Genomic DNA, 24187 nt, shown 5'->3' on the forward strand with positions numbered 1-24187 from the left:
GCCTCCACAGGGCGTATCTGAGCAACCCTCTTTCTATGGAAAAGATTTGGGTTTTGTCTCTATGATCTGGTATTGATGCAAAGACAGTGTTAACTAAGTTAAATAATTAAGTAATCCATCGACTTACTTTACCTCTTCTACAAGTAAAGATAGAGCTTTCTCTTTGAGTTGTGGTTGCCCAGTTCTACCCCCATAAAGTCCTACTCTTTCCACCTATTCTCCGTATGGCTGATCACTTTTACATAATCACGTGGATAGTAATAATTGCTATTGAGGGTCTCGGTGTGCTGGTAGTGTGCTAGGTGCTTTATATGTGTTACCTTATTTACTACAGTAACCTTATGTAGGTACTGTCATTATACCCATTTTATAGATGAAGAAACTGAGGTGTACAGAAGGGTTAAAAAAAATTGGCAGAGCCTCGTATATACCTTTGGTATATACTGCTGTATGTGTGCTGATACTCTCTACATTCTTCAGTGTTCTTGGTTTTCTGTTGTTTTAAATTCTTACTGCTGATTAAATAGGTAGCATCCACCAATCATCTTTTTATGTAAAGGTGCCATACTCTTAAGTGGGTGAATGTAACCGAATTTGATCTTTTCTTTTCTTTCCTGCAATAGTGTAGCAATAAGTTCAAAGGATTTCATGGAAAAAATACTAAAAGATACTTTTTTTTAAATATGTTAGAGTCATATTATCAGTGCTTAAAACTAGAAGTATTTTTCCTAAAAATATCTACATGTAAGAATTTTTTTCCCAGTTTTGCCTGCAAATTGAAATTGTTGGGTGTCCCCTCGCTTTTTTTGGTCATGCTTATAAAGTTATCTAGACAACTAAGATAATGGTTTAATTATAGAAATCAGTATTATAACTTGACATTGCGTACTTAGACATGAGTTTGAATTTAGATAGACTTTCACAAAATATAGTCAGTTTGTAACTGGATAGCTATTTTAATGACTTTTTATTAAATCTAGTTCTGTTAACCATTTATAACCCATTAGCATGATCTTGGGGAGCCTGGTGGGCTGCCGTCTATGGGGTCGCACAGAGTTGGACACGACTGACGCGACTTAGCAGCAGCAGCAGCATGATCTTATATGCACAGTTACAGAACATTCTCTTGTCTTAGTATTAAAGAAAGTACAGGCTGACTGTCAGATATCATCTAAGGTTTGGTAAAATCAGTTCACAATATATTACACAAGATTAGTTATCACTATTTTTACAGATATTATTCTAGTAGATTTTGTTTTAAAAAGTTTACAGCATGAACATAGAATGAAACAAGTGAGGGGAATTACAAGAGGTGCAAACTTCCAGTTCCAAAATAAATTGAGTCATGAGTATGAAATGTACAAAAGTTTTACATAATAAACATTTCATAGCATGAACATCTTTGGGTAGTAGGCAGTCTTATTTAAGACATGTCTTTTGTATGGTATTCTTATATAATAATTGTTCATTATTATAGCATTATGCATTAAGACTTCGACTTTTTCAAAATATATTTGGTTTAGTGATTAAAACTATTTGTTTTGTAGCTAGAATAATTGCTGTATAGTTAAAGGAGCATATATACACCAGCCTGAAATGAAACTTACAGCCTAGTCTTACATTTGGGTGACTAAATGGTTTTGAAGAGTTACAAGTGTAAAGGAGCTCTGAAATACTGAGTAGTGGGAGAATGTAGAAAATAGGAAGTAAGAAACTCAGGACGGGAATCTTTGCTATGAGACAGGAGAAGAAAACGGCGTCTGTGGGATCGATTTTGAAGCATTTAGAGGCATGTCTATGTTTGTATCTGTATGGTTGTGTTTCTCTGACCTAACATAGTAAGTGGTTGTAGTCTCATTGTATTGTATATCCCTTACAGTTGTTCTTATTTCCTGCTGGACAGTGCTGAGTGCTTCTTGACTTCTGTATATTTCTGCTTCAATATATCCATCCAAATGACTTAGATCGTGCTGGCCTTATGACTATTTCTATTTTTCTTTCTGAGATTTTGCCTTTTCAGCGCATGACAGAACCTCATGTGGTCCCAGTCCCATCCCTGCTTGCTGCTGCTGTGTACCTTTCAACACTTTTTTCCCTAACCATCTCAGTTTCTGCTTATGTCTTTTAATCCTGAAACACCTTCCTGTGTTTCAAATAGTGAATCTGTTTTAAGAGTAGGAACATTTACAGTGAACAGTGTCTATTCTCATGGTAAGAAAACACTGTAGCATTATATTCTCCTATCAGTGCTGCCTTTCATCCCCAGTAAACAGGTACATTATGAAAGTAATGTCAAATTTTAAGATATGTTTTACATTTTTAAGTATAGTCAAAGTTCAGTTGCTCAGTCGTGTCCGACTCTTCGCGATCCCATGAACCGCAGCACGCCAGGCCTCCCTGTCCATCACCAACTCCCGGAGTTTACCCAACCCCATGTCCATCGAGTTGGTGATGCCATCCAACCATCTCATCCTCTGTCGTCCCCTTCTTCTCTTGCCCTCAATCTTTCCCAGCATCAGGGTCTTTTCCAATGAGTCAGCTCTTTGCATCAAGTGGCCAGCGTATTGGAGTTTCAGCTTCACATCAGTCCTTCCAATGAACACTCAGGACTGATCTCCTTTAGGATGGACTGGTTGGATCTCCTTGCAGTCCAAGGGACTCTCAAGAGTTTTCTCCAACACCACAGCTCAAAAGCATCAATTCTTCTGTGCTCAGCTTTCTTTATAGTCCAACTCTCACATCCATACATGACCACTGGAAAAACCATAGCCTTGACTAGACGGACCTTTGTTGGCAAAGTAATGTCTCTGCTTTTTAATATGCTGTCTAGTCCAACTCTCACATCCATACATGACCACTGGAAAAACCATAGCCTTGACTAGACGGACCTTTGTTGGCAAAGTAATGTCTCTGCTTTTTAATATGCTGTCTAGGTTGGTCATAACTTTCCTTCCAAGGAGTAAAGTGTCTTTTAATTTCATGGCTGCAGTCACCATCTGCAGTGATTTTGGAGCCCAGAAAAATAAAGTCAGCCACTGTTTCCACTGTTTCCCCATCTATTTGCCATGAAGTGGTGGGACCGGATGCCATGATCTTAGTTTTCTGAATGTTGAACTTGAAGCCAACTTTTTCACTCTCCTCTTTCACTTTCATCAAGAGGCTCTTTAGTTCCTCTTCACTTTCTGCCATAAGGGTGGTGTCATCTGCATATCTGAGGTTATTGATATTTCTCCCAGAAATCTTGATTCCAGCTTGTGCTTCCTCCAGCCCAGTGTTTCTCATGATGTACTCTGGGTATAAGTTAAATAAGCAGGGTGACAATATACAGCCTTGACGTACTCCTTTTCCTATTTGGAACCAGTCTGTTGTTCCATGTCCAATTCTCACTGTTGCTTCCTGACCTGCATACAGATTTCTCAAGAGGCAGGTCAGGTGGTCTAGTATTCCCATCTCCTTCAGAATTTTCTACAGTTTATTGTGATCCACACAGTCAAAGACTTTGGCATAGTCAGTAAAGCAGAACCCAGGTCTCTCACACTGCAGGCAGATTCTTGACCAACTGAGCCACCAGGGAAGCCCATAGTCAAAGTAGTAGAATCATAATGAAGTCACAGATTTGACCTAATCCAGAAGTGTAATCCAGAAGTTGAAAAATGTCCCCTTTGTATAGTGTTCCACTTATTATTATTATTAGATAATACTGTTTAAATAGAAGTATTCTTCTACAGTTGAAGTATTTTAGTTTTCAGAGAAGACAAACCCCAAATTGTAGAGGCCCTGCTTATTTTAATTTACAGTATGAGCAAGTGATAGGGATATTGAAAGCAAATGGAAACATTTATACACATGCAAAAATGAAGTATTTTTGGTTGTTAAATACATTTAACTGCTGCTTAGCAGCAAAAAAGAGGGCTCTGATGGTTCGTGGTTTATCATCTTCCATGAGATGAGGTTGACTGAAAAAAAGTATCGACCGAATTGATAGTTTTTTCCCTAACCATTACAAATGTATTTTGAAGTATTCCATTATGAATAAAAATTGATTTTGTCAGTTAAGGTAGTCATATATCTAAATCTGTCCGTTACTTGGATTATCAAATAAGGTGTGTTGAAAACTACCAAACTATACCATATATTTTAGGATGCAAATGTTAAATTGAATTAGAAGCGCAAATCTAGTTAAAAATTTTGTATTTCATCCTAAAGGATAGAAATTGGATACTAAGGATTTTGTTGTTTGCTAGTGGTGGGAGTGTGTGACTTACTTCATTTTTGGTTAGTCAAAGATACTGAGATCAACTGCCTTATAATAGGATTAGAAATGAGTAAATCTTGATTACGCTGGGCTCCCCTGGTAACTCAGACGATAAAGAATCTGCCTGCAGTGCAGTAGACGTGAGTTCTGTCCCTGGGTTGGGAAGATCCCCTGGAGAAGGGAACGGGCAACCCACTCCAGGATTCCTGCCTGGAGAATTCCCCGGACAGAGGAGGCTGGTGGGCTATAGTCCATGGCGTCACAAGGGTCAGATACTACTGAGTGACTAGCACACACTTTGACTTATTATTCTAGCCTGTAGGTGGCGATAGGGTGATATTATTAACATATTAATAATTGTTTGAAATTTGTCTTCCAGAGTGATCAACCCTTAAGGAAATTCAGTGGTTGTCCTTCTAGTGTGTAGTTGTCCTGTACTATGTGGTCTTGCCTTTCCTTCTCAATTTGGTTTATATTGCTTAACTTAAGGCAGTTTTGTTTATTTGCCTAAATCTATTTATTATTAAATTCAATTTGTTTAACAGATTTTTATCATATACTTACTATGTATTTGGCTTTCTCTTACACTGTTTGGGCTTTAGAAATTACAAAGACTGTTAGTACATAGTCCCTTCCTTCTAAAATCCTTTGCTTGATTTCCCTATTCTGCTCTGAAACATTCCCAGAACTAGTTTATCATAAGGTCATTTTTGTTTAGGTGTGTACTGATGACAATTAAATACGATGAAGCTTAAATTTTAAATTTGTTGCCACCACAACTTTAAAAAAAATCTGAATCGAGTGAATCTGTTGCATAGATGTTCTATAAGTATTTGTTTTTCATGCTTTTTGACTTTAATAATCACCTTTGAGTGAAGTACAAACTTTTCTTTTTAAAAATTTTTTGTCACAAAATAAATATAATTTAAAGGAGTTAAAGTCTTTTGTAAATCAGTTTTTAGTGGTTGTTCATGGCTTATATATCTGTGCTTCTTGAGTATATTACAAGAGCTGCGTTAAATATAGGCAGAAAGACAGACAGAAATGAGAGAATACTATATTTAGAGTCAGTTCTTTGGTTACTGTGGTCTTTCCTGACTTCCTTTCAGGTGGTTTTGATAACTGGTGTGTGTGATTAGTATATTTTCAATCTCAAGTAGCCCAGTAGTGCTAATTTAGATACCACATCTGAATCAGTAAGTGCAGAACAAGCTTGATTTCTGAAAAATTCTTGTTAGTTAAACCCACCAATCCAGACATCTCCTTCTTAAACATTATTTACCTTAATAGAAATTGAAAATAAAGGTATTCTTAAGCAAGTGAGAAGAAATTCTGAGTGATCGTTGAGGAAGGTCATTGAGACAGGTCAGCTAGAGGTGGACACACAGCCTGCCTAATAATTGGATGGATGCTGCCTGGCTGGAAGATGGAGCTGATTGGTGGATCAGAATCGCAGAGGGAAACCTGCCACTCTTAGTTTAACTGCTTATTAAAATTACATGCCACAAAGGTCCATTGTATGCTGCTATTTAACTATTAAAAAGTGAAATGATCACCAGCTATGATTATTACCCTACCAAAAGATTGTTTTAAGTGATTTTTGGTATGTGAAATATATTTGGTCAAGTGGTACTTAGTAAACTTTTTTATTCATATGAACTTTATATTCAAAGTTAGAACATATCTTATAAATAAGTTGTTTCTGTTTCATATTTTTATTTGCTGAAGCCTATCTTTGTGTTTTTTTCAGGTTTACGTGAGATTAAGACCATTCTTCAGGGAGTTCCTGGAACGAATGTCTCAGATGTATGAGGTAAACATACTTAAGTTAATTTTTTAAGTATTTTTATTTGATTCAATATAGTACCCATATTTAGATCATGTATAATGATTACTTCTTTTCCCCTGAATTTGTAGATCATTCTTTTTACTGCTTCTAAGAAGGTGTATGCAGACAAGTTACTGAACATACTAGACCCTAAAAAGCAACTGGTCAGGTAAATTTAATTAAGAAATAGTGGAAATGTCGGTCACACTGAACTATGAAATTACTATGATTCTATTTAATTTTGGTGGCCATTTTTAGTTGGCTGCATTTATAGAGATTTGTTGTGTTAAATGGTGAAAATAAGTGATTTTTTTTTAAGCCCCCAAACTCTTTAAGAGTTCCTAGTTACCCTCCAGACAGACGCTCTTTAATGGCCACAAAGATCAAATGTGTTTGTTCACTTGTGCATCTCTTCCCTCACTTCTGGGGGGGCTGGGGGACTGGGGGGCTGGGGGACTGGGGGGGCTGGGGGACTGGGGGGACTGGGGAACTGGGGGGGCTGGGGGAGCTGGGGGACTGGGGGCGCTGGGGGAGCTGGGGGGACTGTGGGGGGCTGGGGGACTGGGGGGGCTGGGGGGGCTGGGGGTCTGGGGGAGCTGGGGGACTGTGGGGACTGGGGGGGCTGGGGGGACTGTGGGGGCTGGGGGACTGGGGGGCGGGGGGACTGGGGGGCTGGGGGACGGGGGGGCTGGGGGAACTGGGGGGGCTGGGGGGCTGGGGGACTGTGGGGACTGTGGGAGCTGTGGGGACTGTGGGGGCTGGGGGACTGTGGGGGGCTGGGGGAACTGGGGGGGGCTGGGGGGACTGGGGGGGCTGGGGGGACTGTGGGGGCTGGGGGACTGGGGGGACTGGGGGTGGGGGGTTTGGGGGGACTGGGGGACGGGGGGGCTGGGGGAACTGGGGGGGCTGGGGGAGCTGGGGGACTGTGGGGACTGTGGGAGCTGGGGGGACTGTGGGGGCTGGGGGACTGTGGGGGGTTGGGGGAACTGAGGGGGCTGGGGGAACTGGGGGGGGCTGGGGGGACTGGGGGACTGGGGGGGCTGGGGGGACTGTGGGGGCTGGGGGACTGGGGGGACTGGGGGTGGGGGGTCTGGGGGGACTGGGGGACGGGGGGGCTGGGGGAACTGGGGGAGCTGGGGGGGCTGGGGGAGCTGGGGGACTGTGGGAGCTGGGGGGACTGTGGGGGCTGGGGGACTGGGGGGGCTGGGGGAGCTGGGGGACTGTGGGAGCTGGGGGGACTGTGGGGGCTGGGGGAACTGGGGGGGCTGGGGGACTGGGGGAGCTGGGGGACTGTGGGGACTGTGGGGGCTGGGGGGAGTGGGGGATTGGGGGGGGCTGGGGGGGACTGGGGGGCTGGGGGGGCTGGGGGAGTGTGGGGACTGGGGGTCTGGGGGGACTGGGGGACTGGGGGGGCTGGGGGGACTGGGGGGACTGGGGGAGTCTGGAGTTTTTCACTGTGCACGATGCTCTCACTGAATGCCTCTGGGATAATGCATGTTATGTCATCTTTTTAATGGCATAGAAATGAAAGTTAATTTTTAACAAAAAAGATCAGATTAAACTCTTGGTTTTTTTTTCAAGAGCAAATTTATCTTCCATGGAAAGAAAATGTTACATGAGTCTAATTGGAAATTGCAGTTGGTTTAGTCACTCAGGCTATTCTGATCTGGACTCAGTTCCTTGTGTGTGTGTCCTAAGCCAGCAGACGCAGTGTATTACTGATTAGGTGGGAGTGTTTTCTGTAATTTAAGACAATTTGAAAATTAGTTTCATTACTTCTGTCAACTGAAGTGCTGCATCCTCTGAAGTATAGGAGTTAATCTTGAATTTTGCTCAAGAGCTGAGATGCAGGAAAAGGCTCCTGAAAGCTTCGGTAGCTGGCTGTTCATTTTCTTGAATGTTCCCTTCCATATTGTCTTAGTGGAAAATCCTAAACTTAATTTCTAATGTTAATAGTACCTTTATTATGGAGTGGTTTCAACTATAGTGAAAGGCTTTTCTTAATGGCCGTATTTAGGAGATTTTTCCCTCTTTTTTTTTTAATTTAAAGGATCAAAATTTGTCATTTAGTCAGTTTCCATTTTATCTTCCATATAAGCAAGCTTCAGACACACAAATGTAAATGGTATTTTATTTTCATAAAAGTATATTATAATTTATGCTCATTTTACCTGATAATAAAAGCATACAAGTGATTTTGCTCTGATGACTTCATTCATTCTGAAGATTTCTGTTTAGCACCTCCAGTGTTCCAGGGAGCAGTGGTGAGCAACATAAGCCTTTCCCTTTTGGAGCCTTCATTTTACTAGGGGACAAATCATAGTCATGCAGTTGTAATGTTATAAGTTAAAACCCCTCTTTTAAACTAGTTTTATAAAACCTACACCTTTGGGAGTTTAAATTTGTTTCATCAAGTTGTATTTTGAAAAACATAAAACAGGAAAAACTTCTTGAACTGAGTATTGAATGCACCAAGAGTGCTGTAGGACATCATCTGTGTTGGTGACAAGGTCGATTCAGAAAATCCGTTGAGTCTGAATGCTAATTCGATGACTAGCAAAAGTAGTTTCCTTTTAAAATTGCAAATACATGCTACTAACCCTCAGATTCCTGATAACTGGAAGGCGTTTATAATTGAATTAGAATAATCATTAGTCTCCACACATGTGCTCAGCTGGCTGTCTCCTGTGTCTAGTGAGTTGCTGCTATTGGAGAAGTTATCAGTGTGACCTGCAGGCACCTACTGTACCTGCCTCCAATTTCCTCGTATCTGGATACAGATAAAATGTAGAATCTTATTTAGGTCCAACCAGGACTTAAATTCTTTTGTCAGGACTGTCTTGAACCCTTTCAGACGTAGATGATCATTAGAAAAAACTGTTCATACTATTATGTTTTGTCTGGTTTTGAGATTCTTCCTCTTTTCCATTACCATTGGCACTGATTAAAATACCAGTTACTGGCTGTTCTTAGACCTATGACATATTCTGTTGGTAGAAAATGCCCCTTTCTTAAAATTGGAGAATTAAAAATATTATGAATGTATAAGTCCTAGCTCCTGAAAAATTGTATAGTGGGATTAAGACACAAGGAAGGCAAACTACCAAATTATTAATGTATGCAAGCAGTGTTTCAAGATGATCTGTACCAGTTATTAGTAATATTCAGAAACTAATATATTTTGAGTGCTAAATAGAGATTATATAAATATTACAAGTATATAAATATTACAAGACTTAATAGCTTTCTTTTTAAAATGATACAGCATTTTTCAGTTTTCACTGGTGAAAGATCAATTTTGTAACACTTAAATCTGAATTCACCCTTTCATTCAATCCTTGTTTTTTCAAATGATCACACACACAATTAAAGCACGGGTGTTTGGGAAAAGTTGAAATGATGGAATGTTTTGGCCTCTGCACCTTTCCTCAAATTCTATAAGAGAAACTAAAAACTTTTTTTTTTAATGCCAACACGGAAACATTCCTTCTTATATTTTCTATTCTGGCATGTGCAGGGATAGGGAGGCTGTGTGGTCTTCTGGTTAGAGCAAAGGACTGGGAGCCAGGAGGACCCTGGGTCCCATTGCGGGGCTAACCGCTGACTTACTGTGTGGCCTTGGGCAAGTCACTTGACCTCCTTGTGCCTCAGTCAACCATCTGGAAAATTGGTTAAAAAGCAGGACCTCGATGACAACCAGATGCTGCATCTGAACTGAGCTCTGCTGGGTAAATAAATTACAAAAACAATTTACAGAGTTTTTCACCCCTCTGTCTCATTTCATATAACATTTTGGGATAAACCAAAGTTCTTTAAGGCATGGTAATATTTGGTTGTAAGGTTTCAATAATTGCTAAGAATTTTTATAATAAGACCATAGCCCGAAGCCTAGGCCCACACTTTGTAATTGAATTTCCTTTGTGAGAGAAAATGATAAGGCTTAAATTGTAAAGCCTATGGTATATGTATTGTATATATGTTTCAGTATATGTTGTGCTTTTTACAGATATATTATTTTTTAGTTAATTTGTTTCTACTTTTATGTTTAGGCACCGGCTTTTCCGTGAACATTGTGTTTGTGTACAAGGAAACTATATAAAGGACTTAAATATCCTTGGAAGAGATCTTTCAAAAACTATAATAATTGACAACTCACCGCAAGCCTTTGCATATCAGGTAGGAAGAAGGTTGCTAAACAAACTCAGATGAATGCTGCCAAACAGTATGATGGGACAACAGAATTTTCACTGGTGGAATTTCCTTATTTAGTGTCATCTTTTAGAATTAGAAGTGCCAAATTAGTATATTCCTTGTGGAAATTTTTCTTTTAAATGAAGTACAACATACATGTAAATTTGAAATAGTAAAACCCCAGGAAGGGACTGTAAGGTACATGCCGTCGGATGGCATTCTTCTTGTCGTTTAGTCGCTCAGTTGTGTCTCTTTTGCAGCCCCATGGACTGCAGCCCACCAGGCTGCTCTGTCCGTGGGATTTTCTAGGCAAGAATACTGGAGTGGGTTGCCATTTCCTCCTCCATGGGATGTTCCCACCCTAGGGACTGAACCCATGTCTCCTGCATTGCAGGCAGATTCTTTACCACTGAGCCACTAGGGAAGCCCCAGTAGCATTCTTATCAGTTGTTAAATCAGTAATTTTAATTGTAAATAAGTTTCAGAATTACACCGTGTTCTTCTGGTCTGTTTAATTTGACATTTTGAAATATTAGACTATTTTGTCAACATATTTGTACCCTTTGTCGATGTTTCTTAGACATAAATTCAACTCTAGTTGAGTTCGGTGGCAGCCCAGTGTTCAGGACTCAGCACTTTGACTCCTGAGGGCCTGGGTTCCACCCCAGTCAGGGAACTAGGCTCTCACAGGCCATGCAGTATGGCATAAACAAACAGATAGATACATACTTAGACAGACAGAGAGACAAAGAGATGGGCCATCTTTGCAAGATAGATTTTACATTGAGTATGTTCACGAGATACGACTGAGATTTTCGTCAGAATAAATCAGTGCACAATTGGGATGGTGGAAAGTAGGTTGGGTGTAGGTGAAACAAGATTTGCCCTCAACTTCTGTGTTTCAAAATGGTATGTGTATTTATCCATAATAAAACATAACAACAAATAAATACAAGGGGGGAAGACGGCATATGGTATTGAAATATGTTCAGTTTAGGTCACTGCTTTCATTTCCTTCCATTTTGAAATGTTTTTAAGAATTGGTTTGTAAATAATTTCAGTTACCCTCCATCTTAAACACAGTGTTCTGTGTAAATATTCAAAGATATAATATCCTAGAGAATATTTACTATAAAACAAATATTGTTTGTAATTTTGTTTTTAGATTTCAGCCAAATACCGTTGAGTCAGCTTGTTGTGTCCCTCCTGTGTTTCAGGTTATCTGGTTAGGGAGCAAAATTTGTTGGGAGTAAAACAATGAATGGGACACAGTCCTTGTGTATATGCTTTCTCTCTGTTTAAAATGGCAGTATTCCTTTATTCAAAATGCCTAGCATTGACTAATATTTCTCTAATGAGTAATGATTTTAGTTATGTTAACGCAAGACTTATTGTAATGAATATTTCTTGTTAAGGTTTATATACACTAAGAATTACTCTGAAAACCCAGTTAGGTTTCAGTTTATTCCTTAACATGGGTCTGGCACCATTAAGATGTCAAAGAAGGTGATAGGCATAAACTCTGATGGCATTCCTTTTTTAAAGGAACTTACGGATTAATATTTACTAAAATCTGTTATTTCTTTTCAAAGCTTTTCCAACTTAGGAAAACTGTAAATGAAAAGTAGAGTTAATTCCTCATTTATCATTTTAGCTGTCTAATGGGATCCCTATAGAAAGCTGGTTTATGGACAAAAATGACAATGAACTGCTAAAATTGATTCCATTTCTGGAGAAGCTAGTAGAACTGGTAAATATATCTTTTCATTTATCTTTTTGTTAGCTTTTTGTTGCTTTAACTCAGTTGAAATAAATCTTTTCAGTTGCTTTATGTGTACTGATATTTCAAGTAAACATGGTGAGAGATTAGGGCAGAGGTTGAAAAAGATTATACCTTATAAATTATATTATGTTAATCAGTATTTAAAATTGTATACATTGTTTCATTTCACCAGACTTCCTATTTATGGCAGGTCACTAACTAGTTGTGTTAAATTGGTTTCGTGGTTCAGGTCTAGAATTAATGCTTATGGTACTGAAATTTTATTCTGGGAATTTTTTCTGCTACATCCATGAATTAATTTTAAAACTACTGTGTAAAGTAGACTTCAGTGTCTTAATGCTTTACCTATCTTTTGGTTTGATCTCTTACTACATAATTGTTTTTACAAAACTGATCCATTAATGACAGAGTTTTTTTTTTTTAATCTAAATTTAAGTTTACTTCTGTGTAGTGTCTTTGTATTTGGCAAAAATAATAATAATAATGATGTAAATTATAAAATAAATAGCCGTAGTTTCTGTGCAAAGCACGAATGTTCATAATGTGGTGAGGATCATGTCTTTTAAATTACATGGCTTTTAAAATGTCTTTCTCCACACAGAATGAAGACGTTCGACCTCACATCAGAGACCGATTTCGCTTGCATGACTTGCTGCCCCCCGATTAAGTGCAAAGACTTGTCAAATCACTGAAGGGGGAGAGAATGCAGGACCCTTTTGGACTAAGACAAAAACATTGCCATTACTGTTGAAATTTTGCATTTTTGTACCCGTCTTGCTTTTCTTCTCTTGGTGCCCAATAATAATCAAGGGTTACAGAAAGAGACTTGATCTCAGATTGAATACATACAGTAGGTAGGCGAAAACAGAAGAGTCTTTAGAACTAGTGCAACTCCAGTGAAATTTTTTTATGTACAGGACATCTGCAGTTTATAAAGAATTCTGTTTCTGCCACCAGCAGTTTGACCTGTAGTCACACAGGATTTTATGATAATAACAGAGATGAAAATGGACTTTTATTTTCTCTCTGTTTGGTGCTCTAAGTGGGTTTGTAGCCACTTTTCTGTTACTTTAAAATTCTCATTTCAACAGGAATGGCCAGTAAAAGTTGTTTTATTTTTCCTGTTAAGGTTTATAACCTTTTTACATTTTTGACCTGTATTATTAATAGATTAGAATTTCATTATGCATTCCTTTTAGTTGAGGCGCTTCATAGTTTTCTGGAAATAGTAAATTTTTAGTTTTTTATTATACATTTGAATGGCCGTTTTCCTGCTTTGTCTGCCTGCATATTGTATATTTGTTTAAAAATATCCTCTACTTTTAGTCCATGTAAGTTTCATTTAGAGAGAACATGCATTTATATTTTGTTTCTGTAATATTCTACTGTAGGTGAAATCTTTTCAAAAATCAAGAGACTGGGTAGATAAGAATATATGAATGACTTAATATTCAAAAGATGCAGACCATTGTGATGGCATGTGTTCCAAGTGGTACTATCTCGCAGTGGCACACAGACTTGATGGGTAAAGGTATACCTCAGACCTCACTGTGCTCACCAGTCTTGAGGAGGATGCATTGGGTCACCTGTTGGGCTTGATTTGGTTAGTGATGCCTTTGGTTTTCTCCAGGAATGAAGTATTCAGCACAGTGATGCAGTATTTTTAGTTACTTTGCATGGGCTGGTAGTACCTCTGTCATGCTCTCGGTTACAATCAATTTAGACTCTGTGTACCAGTCTTGGTCCCTTGCAGTAGCTATGCATACCCCTGTGGCACCGCAGACTCCCAGGCCACCAGTGCAGTCAGTATGCTCTCACAGTGGTTTTCTATGCTATATGGAAATAGTCTTCAAGCCTTGGTTCTCTGATGCAGCTACCACAAGAGGTTGATATTTTTATAGTGGCGTGTAATCTCTTTTTCGGGAGGCTTTTTATGGAGGTAGAATTTGTAAAAGTTAGTATGCTTTGCCTCTCAACTGCATTAACATGCCACAGGCTCAGACTGTTTTTGTGTAAAGGATGTCAAAGAACGGCACTTTTTCTAAAGAGAAGTTTGATATTTTGTATGCTTGTTAAGAAAGTACAGTATTGGAAATTAAAGGTGGACAACTGATAATTGAGGAGTATGTCACTTAATTTTTTATGTATATTACCTGTTTACTTGTACAACTTATTGTACAAATTACATGCAGCTTCATTTTCAAATGAATCCTTAAAATAAGGAAATCTTTTTAGGAAAACATTTAATTTTTGTATTTTTGATTTTAAAGGCATGAGTTATGTCAATTTTCAGTGTATTAATGAAGATTTTAACTTTTCATCAGGTTGAGTGTTTTCTTACTATATTATCTGTTGTGTATGTAGTTAGCATATTGTGTCACTGAACTGTTTAAAAATCTAGCATGTAGAGCAAGCCTGTTTTGTGGAAAATCCTTATTCATTAAAAAAAATAATCATGGCAGATTTTCTGCAAAAAAAAAAAACATTTGCAATTCAGAATATTGGGGTTTTTTTGTTTGTTTTTAATTTAAAGAAAGGTATTTTGCTTGCAGGAAAAAATAATACAGATTCATTTTAATGAGAATCTTTGAAATGTATTTATCTTTAGGGCATCTGGGCATCTTTATGCTGTTTGTCTTCTGTCTTTCTTGAAATAAAATGTACATACATTACCTTTACATATGCTCTTGCTCAAAATTGTGAACCTGGTTACATTTCTCCTTGCTCCCTTTTTATGTTCAAACAGCAAAACCTATATAAGATCTAAACTTTCAGCTTACATTATAATCGCTGAAAGCTTTACTGATTAAGTACATATAGATTCTATGGGCTTTCCCACAACTAGAAGGGAAATGTAAGCACCTGTATAAACCATTGTGCCTATAGGCACTCTAAAAACTACTTTAACCACCTTTTATTGGTAAAGCTGCTTTTGATCACCTGCTGGAGAGTTCCTTTAAGTCAACTGACAAATGAATCAAGCCTAACAAGATTCTGTAAAGAAATAAGCTAAGGGAAAATTTTCTATGGCCTGAGAAAATTTCTTGATATCAATTTAATATATTTTTTCATTACTTGATTTGAGTCATTTTAAATTTGTTACTAATACAAAATTTAGAATAAGTTAGAGACCGTTATCCAGCTTCCTTCCTCCTTAATATGTTTTATTAGTCCTTCTTTCCTTTATCTGTTGGTAGATGTTATCTTAAACATTTCCATTTAGTTAAATGGAGGTGTTTATGAATGGATGTGCCCAGCCCCTTCAGTTCACACAGGAAACATGAACTCTTACAAACTGACCGTAGTAAATGCGGGAGAGATGGATCCCTGATATGACACAGAAAAAGTGACCTATATACACATTACAACTCTGAAGTACATATTATAATTGTGATATTTCCCATGGTAAATGTCTGACTTTTAAAGACATTCTTTTAAATATTTGTATTATTGTTAGGATGTTTTAATCAGTTGTGTTTTTTAACGCCATGTAATATATGTAGCCCTGATCAGATTTATAGCACCATATTTCTCCTTGGGTCTTAAAGTTGACAACAATTTAAAACCATAAATTGTTTTATATTAGCTAGTATGTATATTTATTTACCCGATGGCTTTATCTTATTTCCCAGAATTTGGAGGGGGATTTGTTGAAAGCATTGTAACTTCTATAAATGGCTATTTTCTTGTAACTGTCAGTGAAAATGGATGTGTATATTGTTTTTTTATATTTCTCTGGTTTTCCTGGTTTGTTTGTTTTGGGGGTTTTGGGGGGGGTGGTTAAACGTAGAATCATTTTTTTAAAAAAAGTTATCTTTGGCCAATGACTTTTTCAATTAGATATTTCTTTCATTTAACCATCTAAAGAAGTTTGTTTTTCATTGTTTTGTTCAGTCAGCTTGCCTGAAAAACAGAGACTTCATCTCATCAATGAAGAAAGCATTTCATTATTCCTACAAATCTTTACAGCAAGCACAGACTTCTTCATAAGGATCAGATCTTTCCCACGTCTTCTGTCAATCACATAAAGCTGAAATGTAAAGGACACTGACATCTTCATTTAATTGTACTAACATGATGGTGTTATATGCGACATCATTAGCTAGTTAAGGTTTTCTGACCTGAATTCTCTTTGTCTTCCTAGGTATTTATTTGTTATCTCTTTTAATCTTGTGTATCTAAATTAACTTCGTGTTAATAGTCGCCCACCGAATAACTATGCCAAGCAACTAGGAAAGAATGTTTATTTTATTTCCCCTTATAGGGGAAGAGTGGACTGGGAACAAAAATGTATGGGCCAAAAGGCCTCAGGCTGACACTCATCCACTTTTCTTCTTCCTCTCATGAAGCTGTTTTTGAGTACAGTGCTTTGTTCAGTGCTTATGTGCTTGATTATGTCACTACTTTTCATGTCTTCCCCTGAGTTAAAAGCCTACTAGGAACCTGTATAAAATAGAATTTAAAATTTCAGAATAAGAACCACAGAACTCAGTATCTTATACCTAAATGCTACGTAAATTATTATTGGAATCCAAGTTTCAACTCACTAGGATACATTTTTATAAAATGTTTCTCTGTATCTTGAATTAAAATTACTTGCCCAGAGGCAGAATTCCAGGGTTATAATGCATTTTGAGAAATTTTTAAAAAGGGGAGTTGAGAGCAAGAGGTTTATACTTACTTTATGGTTTTGATATTAGTATTTTAAAATACATCAGTGGTTCCCAAACCTGCTTGTTCATTTGTGTTCCTCTGTGGAGCTTTCGAAATACAGACTCCTGAGGCCTTAACCTCTGCAAAATTGTCTGAGTCTAGAGCGGAGCCTGAGAATTCCGTGGTTTTTAAAAGCTCTCCAAATGATTCTAATAGACTTGGGCAATCACTGCTTAATGTGACAGTGGTTTGAGAGTAGGCAACAAAATAAAGTTTACCAGATATTTCTTTGTGGTGGAGTTTACCAGATTTCACAGAACTTATTCAGGGTACATGGAAGAATAAAGAAGATTGAGGCTACCGCTCATTATCATTGTCTTTCATACTTTTTAAGAGTTTGCGTTTCTAGCACTTGAAATAGTTGATCATATACACAGCTGAAGGACATATCCCTGAATGAGACCATTATATATATTAACTGTAAAATATTTCACTATTTTTTTATTTTATAAATCTTTGTAGAAATAAACAATGAAATACTACTTTCATCTTTTGAAATGGGATTTTTCAAGGCAGTGTCCTTTTGGCATTAAGGTAGGGGGGAGTTAATATTCTCTCTGCCTTTTTCCACATGAATCAATATAAATCATGGACATTTAAAATACTCGATTTAATTTCTACATATTTACTATGCAGTATAGCCGTGAACAAGTAATGTAGATTTAGTTTTCTCATCTTCAAATGCCCTGATTACCCTACCTCACAGGGTTGTTGTGGGGATAAATAAAACTTTTATGGAAGCATTTTCTTTGGTGTTATTTTATCAGCCATTAGAAACTATAATATCTAACAACTAATACTTGTATAGTGCTTTGTTTACAAGTACCAGTTTTTTCACATTGCTTTCCCTTTGGGTGATCTCTAAGGAACAGGGTAGGTTGGATACATGTACATACGTGGCTTCGCCCCTTTGCTGTTCACCTGAAACGCAGCATTGTCAGTCAGCTGTACCCAATACAAACGAAAACGTCTGAAGCCCGTGGGGGTGGGGCAGACACGAGCAGCGAGCAGTCTGGACAGAGGGGAGTAGTGCTGAAGGGGAGGCCACTCGGAAGTGGTACGGATATGGTCAATGAGAGCAATGCTGGGTGTGAGGGAAGAAATGGATGCTGAGGAAATGAAAGAAGGGTTATTAAATGGTTTGAGAGACCTGGTAAGTAAGTAGGGTAGCAGGCTCATATAAATGACTTGCAAAGTTAGCATTCTCTTGGTGAACCAAAGGAACTAGAGCTTTTAGTAGCTCATATAATGAGCTTTAATATATTTGTGAGTGGGTGACCAGTTAGAAGAAATACAGGCCTAATGGACCTAATTCTCCATGTGGCCAGCTTCCTTTCTCTGTGATAACAAACGGTTAATGTATTGGGTGCTAGCGCCATACATGGATAATCAGAACCCGGAGATTGGTGAAGTTCTAGGGGGAGTGTGGCTTGTCCAGGTTAATGACGAATAGAAAGGCACTCTGATTTTATATCACTGTATAAAAAGTACAGAAAAAGTACATAGGAGTTGAAAGACATGCTGTCATTGGTTTCATGTTATGGGAAGGTTCAGGTCGGTGAGTTTGGTATCAGGTTTCCTTGAGGCGGGGCACACAGCGTGTGTTATATTAGTTCCCTGACCAGGGGCTGAGCCCAAACCTCCTGCATTAGAAGCATGGAGTCAACCACTGGGACTACCAGGGAGTCCCAGTAAATGAGTTTTAACTTGGTGCACTAATTCCTAGGCTCGATTTCACTCATTTACCTTCTTATGAAACTAAATCACAAATCAGATGGCTGCTTGGTAAGGGTAGAACTAAAGAGAATCTTAACGGCTGATACCAAGTAGCCCAGATGCTCACATCTTCATCTCGACTGGGTATTGGCCAGAAGTCTGCAGGGCAGCTTAGCCTTGTTTCTGGGAGCTGTGAAAATCTTGTTTTTTGGCCTGCCATCCTCTATATCTCACCTTATTTCTATTAACATTGAAGATACATTGTCTTAGAACATCTTCAAGCAAGTTAATACAGATGACTACATTACCACTTCAGAAATGGTGTTGCTTTCCTGAGTCCTCACCTTGGTGTATTTGATTGAATCTGCCACCTTTTTAGCCAATTATTTACTATTTCCTAGTTCAGGTCATGCTACAGTGTGTGGGCTTACTAGTAATATAATACAAAAGCAGCTTTGGGACCCAGCTCTATTAATTTTCTTTTGAGGCTACCTGAAAGGTAGGAGGAAAAATAATGGCCTGATGGGTGGATTTTTGAGAAAAGTCCCTAGAAATTTACTCATGCTGTCATTCCAGTTAAGTGCCCACTATGTGCCAAACAGACTTAAGTATGGCAGAGGTTAGCTTCTCAAGATTTCTTACCTGCAGATAAGACTACTAGGATGTATTTGTTAAACATGTTAACTGAGGCCAATAATGGAACTGACTGGAAAGATACTGGGATACGTCATGGCATTTAGGGAAGGCGAGGAGGTCAAGTGGCTGGGGACATCGTCACCTCAGCGAGAGGTCTTTCCTTCAGGCTGTTGTCATCTGCCACCAACTCCCAGGCCTGAGAGTCTTGAGTTCCAAATTCTAAAGTTATAGGAAAGTATATTCACCTCAAGACTTAAGAAGCTTAAGATATCTCTCACAAATCTGTGGGCTGACTGGGCTCAACTGGACAGCTGTTGCCCGGGGTCTTCTGTAGTAGCTTGTGCTCAGTCGTGTCTCTCTTGTGACGCCATGGGCTGTAGCCCACCAGGCTCCTCTGTCCATGGGATTCTCCAGGCAAGAATACTGGAGTAGGTTGCCATTTCCTCCTCCAGGGGATCTGCCTGCCCCAGGCATCGAACCCTTGTCTCCTGCATCTCAGGCAGATTCTTTACTGTTGAGCCACCAGGGAGGCCCAGGGGTCTTCTGTAATTGCATTCAAACGATAGTGGTAGATTGGGAATTCCTTGGTGATCCAGTGGTTAGAACTCGGACCTTCCACTGGAGGGGGCTCAAGTTCGATTTCTGATCAGGGAACTAACATCCAACAAGCTGCATGGCCAAAAAAATGGTCCTTGTGGATGGAATCATTTGACAGCTCAACTAGGCTGGACATCCAGTATGGCTTCTCTGCCCCCACGTTTGACATCTCTGCTGAGATCATCTGAAACAGCCAGGCGCTGGCTGAGTAGTTCTCTATCCTTAAAACAGGTTCACACCACTCCAGTTCCAAATGTACACTGCACATTTCTACTCGGACGCCTCGAAGGATTGTCAAGATCTGTGTAGCCCAAACTTATCCTCATTCCTTAATGTTGAGAACCACCATTCAGGAATTTTCAGAAATATTTATGGAGTATTTACTACATGCCAGGCACTGTGAATACAGTAGCAAAGAACACAGACAAGATCTCTGTGCTCCAAACAGGGATTAAATAGGTAAACAAGATCGTTAGAAATTGTGATAAATGCTATGACAAAAACAGTAACGAGATGAGTAACTGGGGAGGCACCTTGCTGGAGAATCAGGGAAGAACTTTCTGCAAAGGTAACAGAACTCGAAGGAGGAAAGGAAGGAAAGCCAACTGTGTAAAGGTGTGGAAAAAGCATTGTAGGCAGAATTTAGCAAGTACAAAGTCCAAAAACAGGAAAAGGCTTAGTAGCCTCAGAGGGCCAGTAGCAATGATGTTAGTGAGAGAGAATGGCATCATAAGGGGCTTGGTGGGAGGCAGGAGTCAGATTATGCAGAGCCTTGAAGATCATAAGGAGGTGAATTTAAACCCCAAGCAAACACCAAGAAGCCACTAAAGAGATTTCAACTGGGAGGAATGGGTATGAGGTTTGATTTTTTTAAATAAACTGGCTGGTAGTGAATGGACTGTGGAGAGAGAAGAGCAGAAGACAGAAAACCAACTGGATGCAGATTATAGAAGAGTCTAGAAAGCTTGGACTACGGTGGTAGCAAGAGACATGGGGTAATTAAATGGGTTCAGGATTAATAGTGGAAGCAAATCGCAGACCTTGGTGATGGACTGAATTTAAGAGGTAAGTGGGAGGAGGAAAGCAAGGATAGCTCCCAGGGTTTTGACTTGAGCACCTATAGGTGGGTGTCACTTCCACTCCTCCAGTCTCCGAAGGCATAATCCTCTACTGATCCCTTCCCCTCCTCCTCCATATCCACTGTATTAATTGGGTTGATTCAGAGAAACAGAACCAACAGGATGTGTCTATATGGAGAGAACATTTTAACAAACTGGCTCACAGGGAATTCCTTGGTGGTGCAGTGGTCAGCACGCCCAGCTTTCACTGCTGAGGGCTCAGATCAATCCTTGGTCGGGGGAATTAAGATTGTGCAAATTGCCAGGTGTGGCCAAAAAAATAAAAATCAGAGAGAAATTGGCTCACGTAATTGTGAGAGCTGGCAAGTCTCAATTCTGCACAGCAGGTCCACAGGCTGGAGCTCCCCCACCCCCCACCCCGCTCCCCCAGAAGAGCTGATGCGGCAGAGTCCAAAGGCAGTCTGCAGGCAGAATCCCTTTCTCCTTTTGTTTCCTCAATGCCTTCAGTTGATTGGATAAAACCCATCCACATTATGGAGGGTAACCTGTTTTACTCAAAGTTTGTTGATTCAAAGTTTCAGTCAGCCCAATCTCTCAGTCGTGTCCAACTCTTTGTGACCCCATGGACTGCAGCACGCCAGGCGTCCCTTTCCAGCACCAAGTCCTGGAGCTTATTCAAACTCATGTCCATTGAGTTGGTGATGCCATCCAACCATCTCATCCTCTGTTGTCCCCTTCTCCTCCCGCCTTCAATCTTTCCCAGCATCAGGGTCTTTTCCAATGAGTCAGTTCTTTGCATCAGGTGGTCCAAGTATTGGAGGAGCTTCAGCTTCAGCTTCAGTTCTTCAATAAATATTCAGGACTGATTTCCTTTAGGATGGACTGGTTGGATCTCCTTGATGTCCAAGGACTCCCAGGAGTCTTCAACACCACAGTTCAAAAGCAACAATTCTTTGGCGCTCAGCCTTCTTTATAGTCCAACTCTCACATCCATACATGACTACTGGAAAAACCATAGCCTTAACTAGATGGAACTTTGTTGGCAAAGTAATGTCTCTGCTTTTTAATATGCTGTCTAGGTTGGTCATAACTTTTCTTCCAAGGAGTAAGCGTCTTTTAATTTCATGGGTGCAGTCGCCATCTGCAGTGATTTTGGAGGCAAAAAATTCTCTGCTGCTGTTTCCACTGTTTCCCCATCTATTTGCCATGAAGTGATGGGACCGATTAGTTTTCTGAATGCTGAGCTTTAAGCCAACTTTTTCACTCTCCTCTTTCACTTTCATCAAGAGGCTCTTTAGTTCTCTACTTTCTGCCGTAAGGGTGGTATCATCTGTATATCCGAGGTTACTGATATTTCTCCCACCAATCTTGATTCCAGCTTGTGTGGCAATCAGCCCAGCATTTCTCATGATGTACTCTGCATATAAGCTAACTGATTTAAATAAGTAAGTTATTTATCTAATATATTTATATTTAAATATATTAAGTTAAATATACAGTCTTGACGTACTCCTTTTCCTACTTGGAACCAGTCTGTTGTTCCATGTCCAGTTCTAACTGTTGCTTCCTGACCTGCATACAGGTTTCTCAAGAGGCAGGTCAGGTGGTCTGGTCCCATCTCTTGAAGAATTTTCCACAGTTTGTGTTGATCCACACAGTCAAAGGCTTTGGCATAGTCAATAAAGTAGAAATAGATGTTTTCTGCTTTTTCGATGATCCAGTGAATGTTGGCAATTTGATCTCTGGTTCCTCTGCCTTTTCTAAAACCAGCTTGAACATCTGGAAGTTCACGGTTCATGTATTGCTGAAGCCTGGCTTGGAGAACTTTGAGCATTACTTTACTAGCATGTGAGATGAGTGCAATTGTGAGGTAGTTTGAGCATCCTTTGGCATTGCCTTTCTTCGGGATTGGAATGAAAACTGACCTTTTCCAGTCCTGCGGCCACTGCTGAGTTTTCCAAATTTGCTGGCATATTGAGTGCAGCACTTTCACAGCATCATCTTTCAGGATTTGAAATAGCTCAACTGGAACTCCATCACCTCCACTAGCTTTGTTGGTAGTGATGCTTTCTAAGGCCCACTTGACTTCACATTCCAGGATGTCTGGCTCTAGGTGAGTGATCACACCACCATGGTTATCTGGGTTGTGAAGATCTTATAGTTTTTCTGTGTATTCTTGCCACCTCTTCTTAATATCTTCTGCTTGTTAGGTCCATACCATTTCTGTCCTTTATTGTGCCCATCCTTGCATGAAATGTTCCCTTGGTATCTCTAATTTTCTTGAAGAGATCTCTAGTCTTTCCCATTCTATTGTTTTCCTCTATTTCTTTGCACTGATCACTAAGGCAGGCTTTCTTATCTCTCCTTGCTATTCTTTGGAACTCTACATTCAAATGGGTATATCTTTCCTTTTCTCCTTTGCTTTTTGCTTCTCTTCTTTTCACAGCTATTTGTAAGGCCAACTCAGGCATTTTGCTTTTTTGCATGTCTTTTTCTTGGGGACGGTCTTGATCCCTGTCTCCTGTACAATGTCACGAACCTCCGGCCATAGTTCATCAGGCACTCTTATCAGATCTAGTCCCTTAAATCTATTTCTCACTTCCACTGTATAATCGTAAGGGATTTGATTCAGGTCATACCTGAAAGGTCTAGTGGTTTTCCCTACTTTCTTCAATTTAAGTCTGAATTTGGCAAGAAGGAGTTCATGATCTGAGTCACAGTCAGTTCCCGGTCTTGTTTTTGCTGACTGTACAGAGCTTCTCCATCTTTGGCTGCAAAGAATAGAATCAATCTGATTTCGATGTTGGCCATCTGGTGATGTCCATGTGTAGAGTCTTCTCTTGTGTTGTTGGAAGAGGGTGTTTGCTATGACCAGTGTGTTCTCTTGGCAGAACTCTATTAGCCTTTGCCCTGCTTCATTCTGTAGTCCAAGGCCAAATTTGCTTGTTACTCTGGATGTTTGACTTCCTACTTTTGCATTCCAGTCCCCTATAATGAAAAGGACATCTTTTTTGGGTGTTAGTTCTAGAAGGTCTTGTAGGTCTTCATAGAATGTTCAACTTCAGCTTCTTCAGCATTTCTGTGCTTCCCTGTTAGCCCATCTTAACCCCTTTATTATTATCGGTTTACCTGTTCAGCATATCTCCAGTTGCCAGTTAGATCAGGGACCACCTGCGTACTTTCTACCGGAAATTCACTGGAGCAAATTTCACTTGGTCTTTAAAACTCGTTACTGCAGCGCTTAGTTTCTGGAAGCCTTTCAAGTTCCCTACCGCTCCCCTCCGCGGTTAACGTTACCCTTTTACATTTAACCTCACAACGCTTCTTTTTGTTGCAGTCATTGCACTGTAATCTGTTTACGTGTTCGTTTTTGCTGCTTGAGTATGCGC

General features: G+C 39.5%; 1 protein-coding gene across 15 annotated transcripts in view; it reads left to right on the forward strand.

Moving 5' to 3' along the window:
- CTDSPL2 (CTD small phosphatase like 2) overlaps positions 1-14735 on the forward strand; it is a 78466-nt gene extending 63731 nt beyond the window's left edge. For 14 of the 15 annotated variants that reach the window (XM_081510903.1, XM_081510905.1, XM_081510912.1 and 11 more), the window contains 5 exons: positions 6006-6068; positions 6173-6252; positions 10133-10259; positions 11929-12024; positions 12659-14735. In XM_081510903.1, the coding sequence (XP_081367029.1) occupies positions 6006-6068; positions 6173-6252; positions 10133-10259; positions 11929-12024; positions 12659-12724 (432 nt within the window). In that variant the 3' untranslated portion in view covers positions 12725-14735. Of the gene's footprint in view, positions 1-6005; positions 6069-6172; positions 6253-10132; positions 10306-11880; positions 12025-12658 lie in introns of all 15 variants that reach the window. The other variant, XR_014059773.1, reaches the window with a different exon arrangement.
- The last annotated feature ends 9452 nt before the right edge of the window (positions 14736-24187 follow it).

Source organism: Giraffa tippelskirchi, chromosome 7, assembly GCF_054371585.1.
Source record: "Giraffa tippelskirchi isolate mGirTip1 chromosome 7, T2T-mGirTip1v1.2.pri, whole genome shotgun sequence".
NCBI classification, from domain to species: Eukaryota; Metazoa; Chordata; class Mammalia; order Artiodactyla; family Giraffidae; genus Giraffa; species Giraffa tippelskirchi.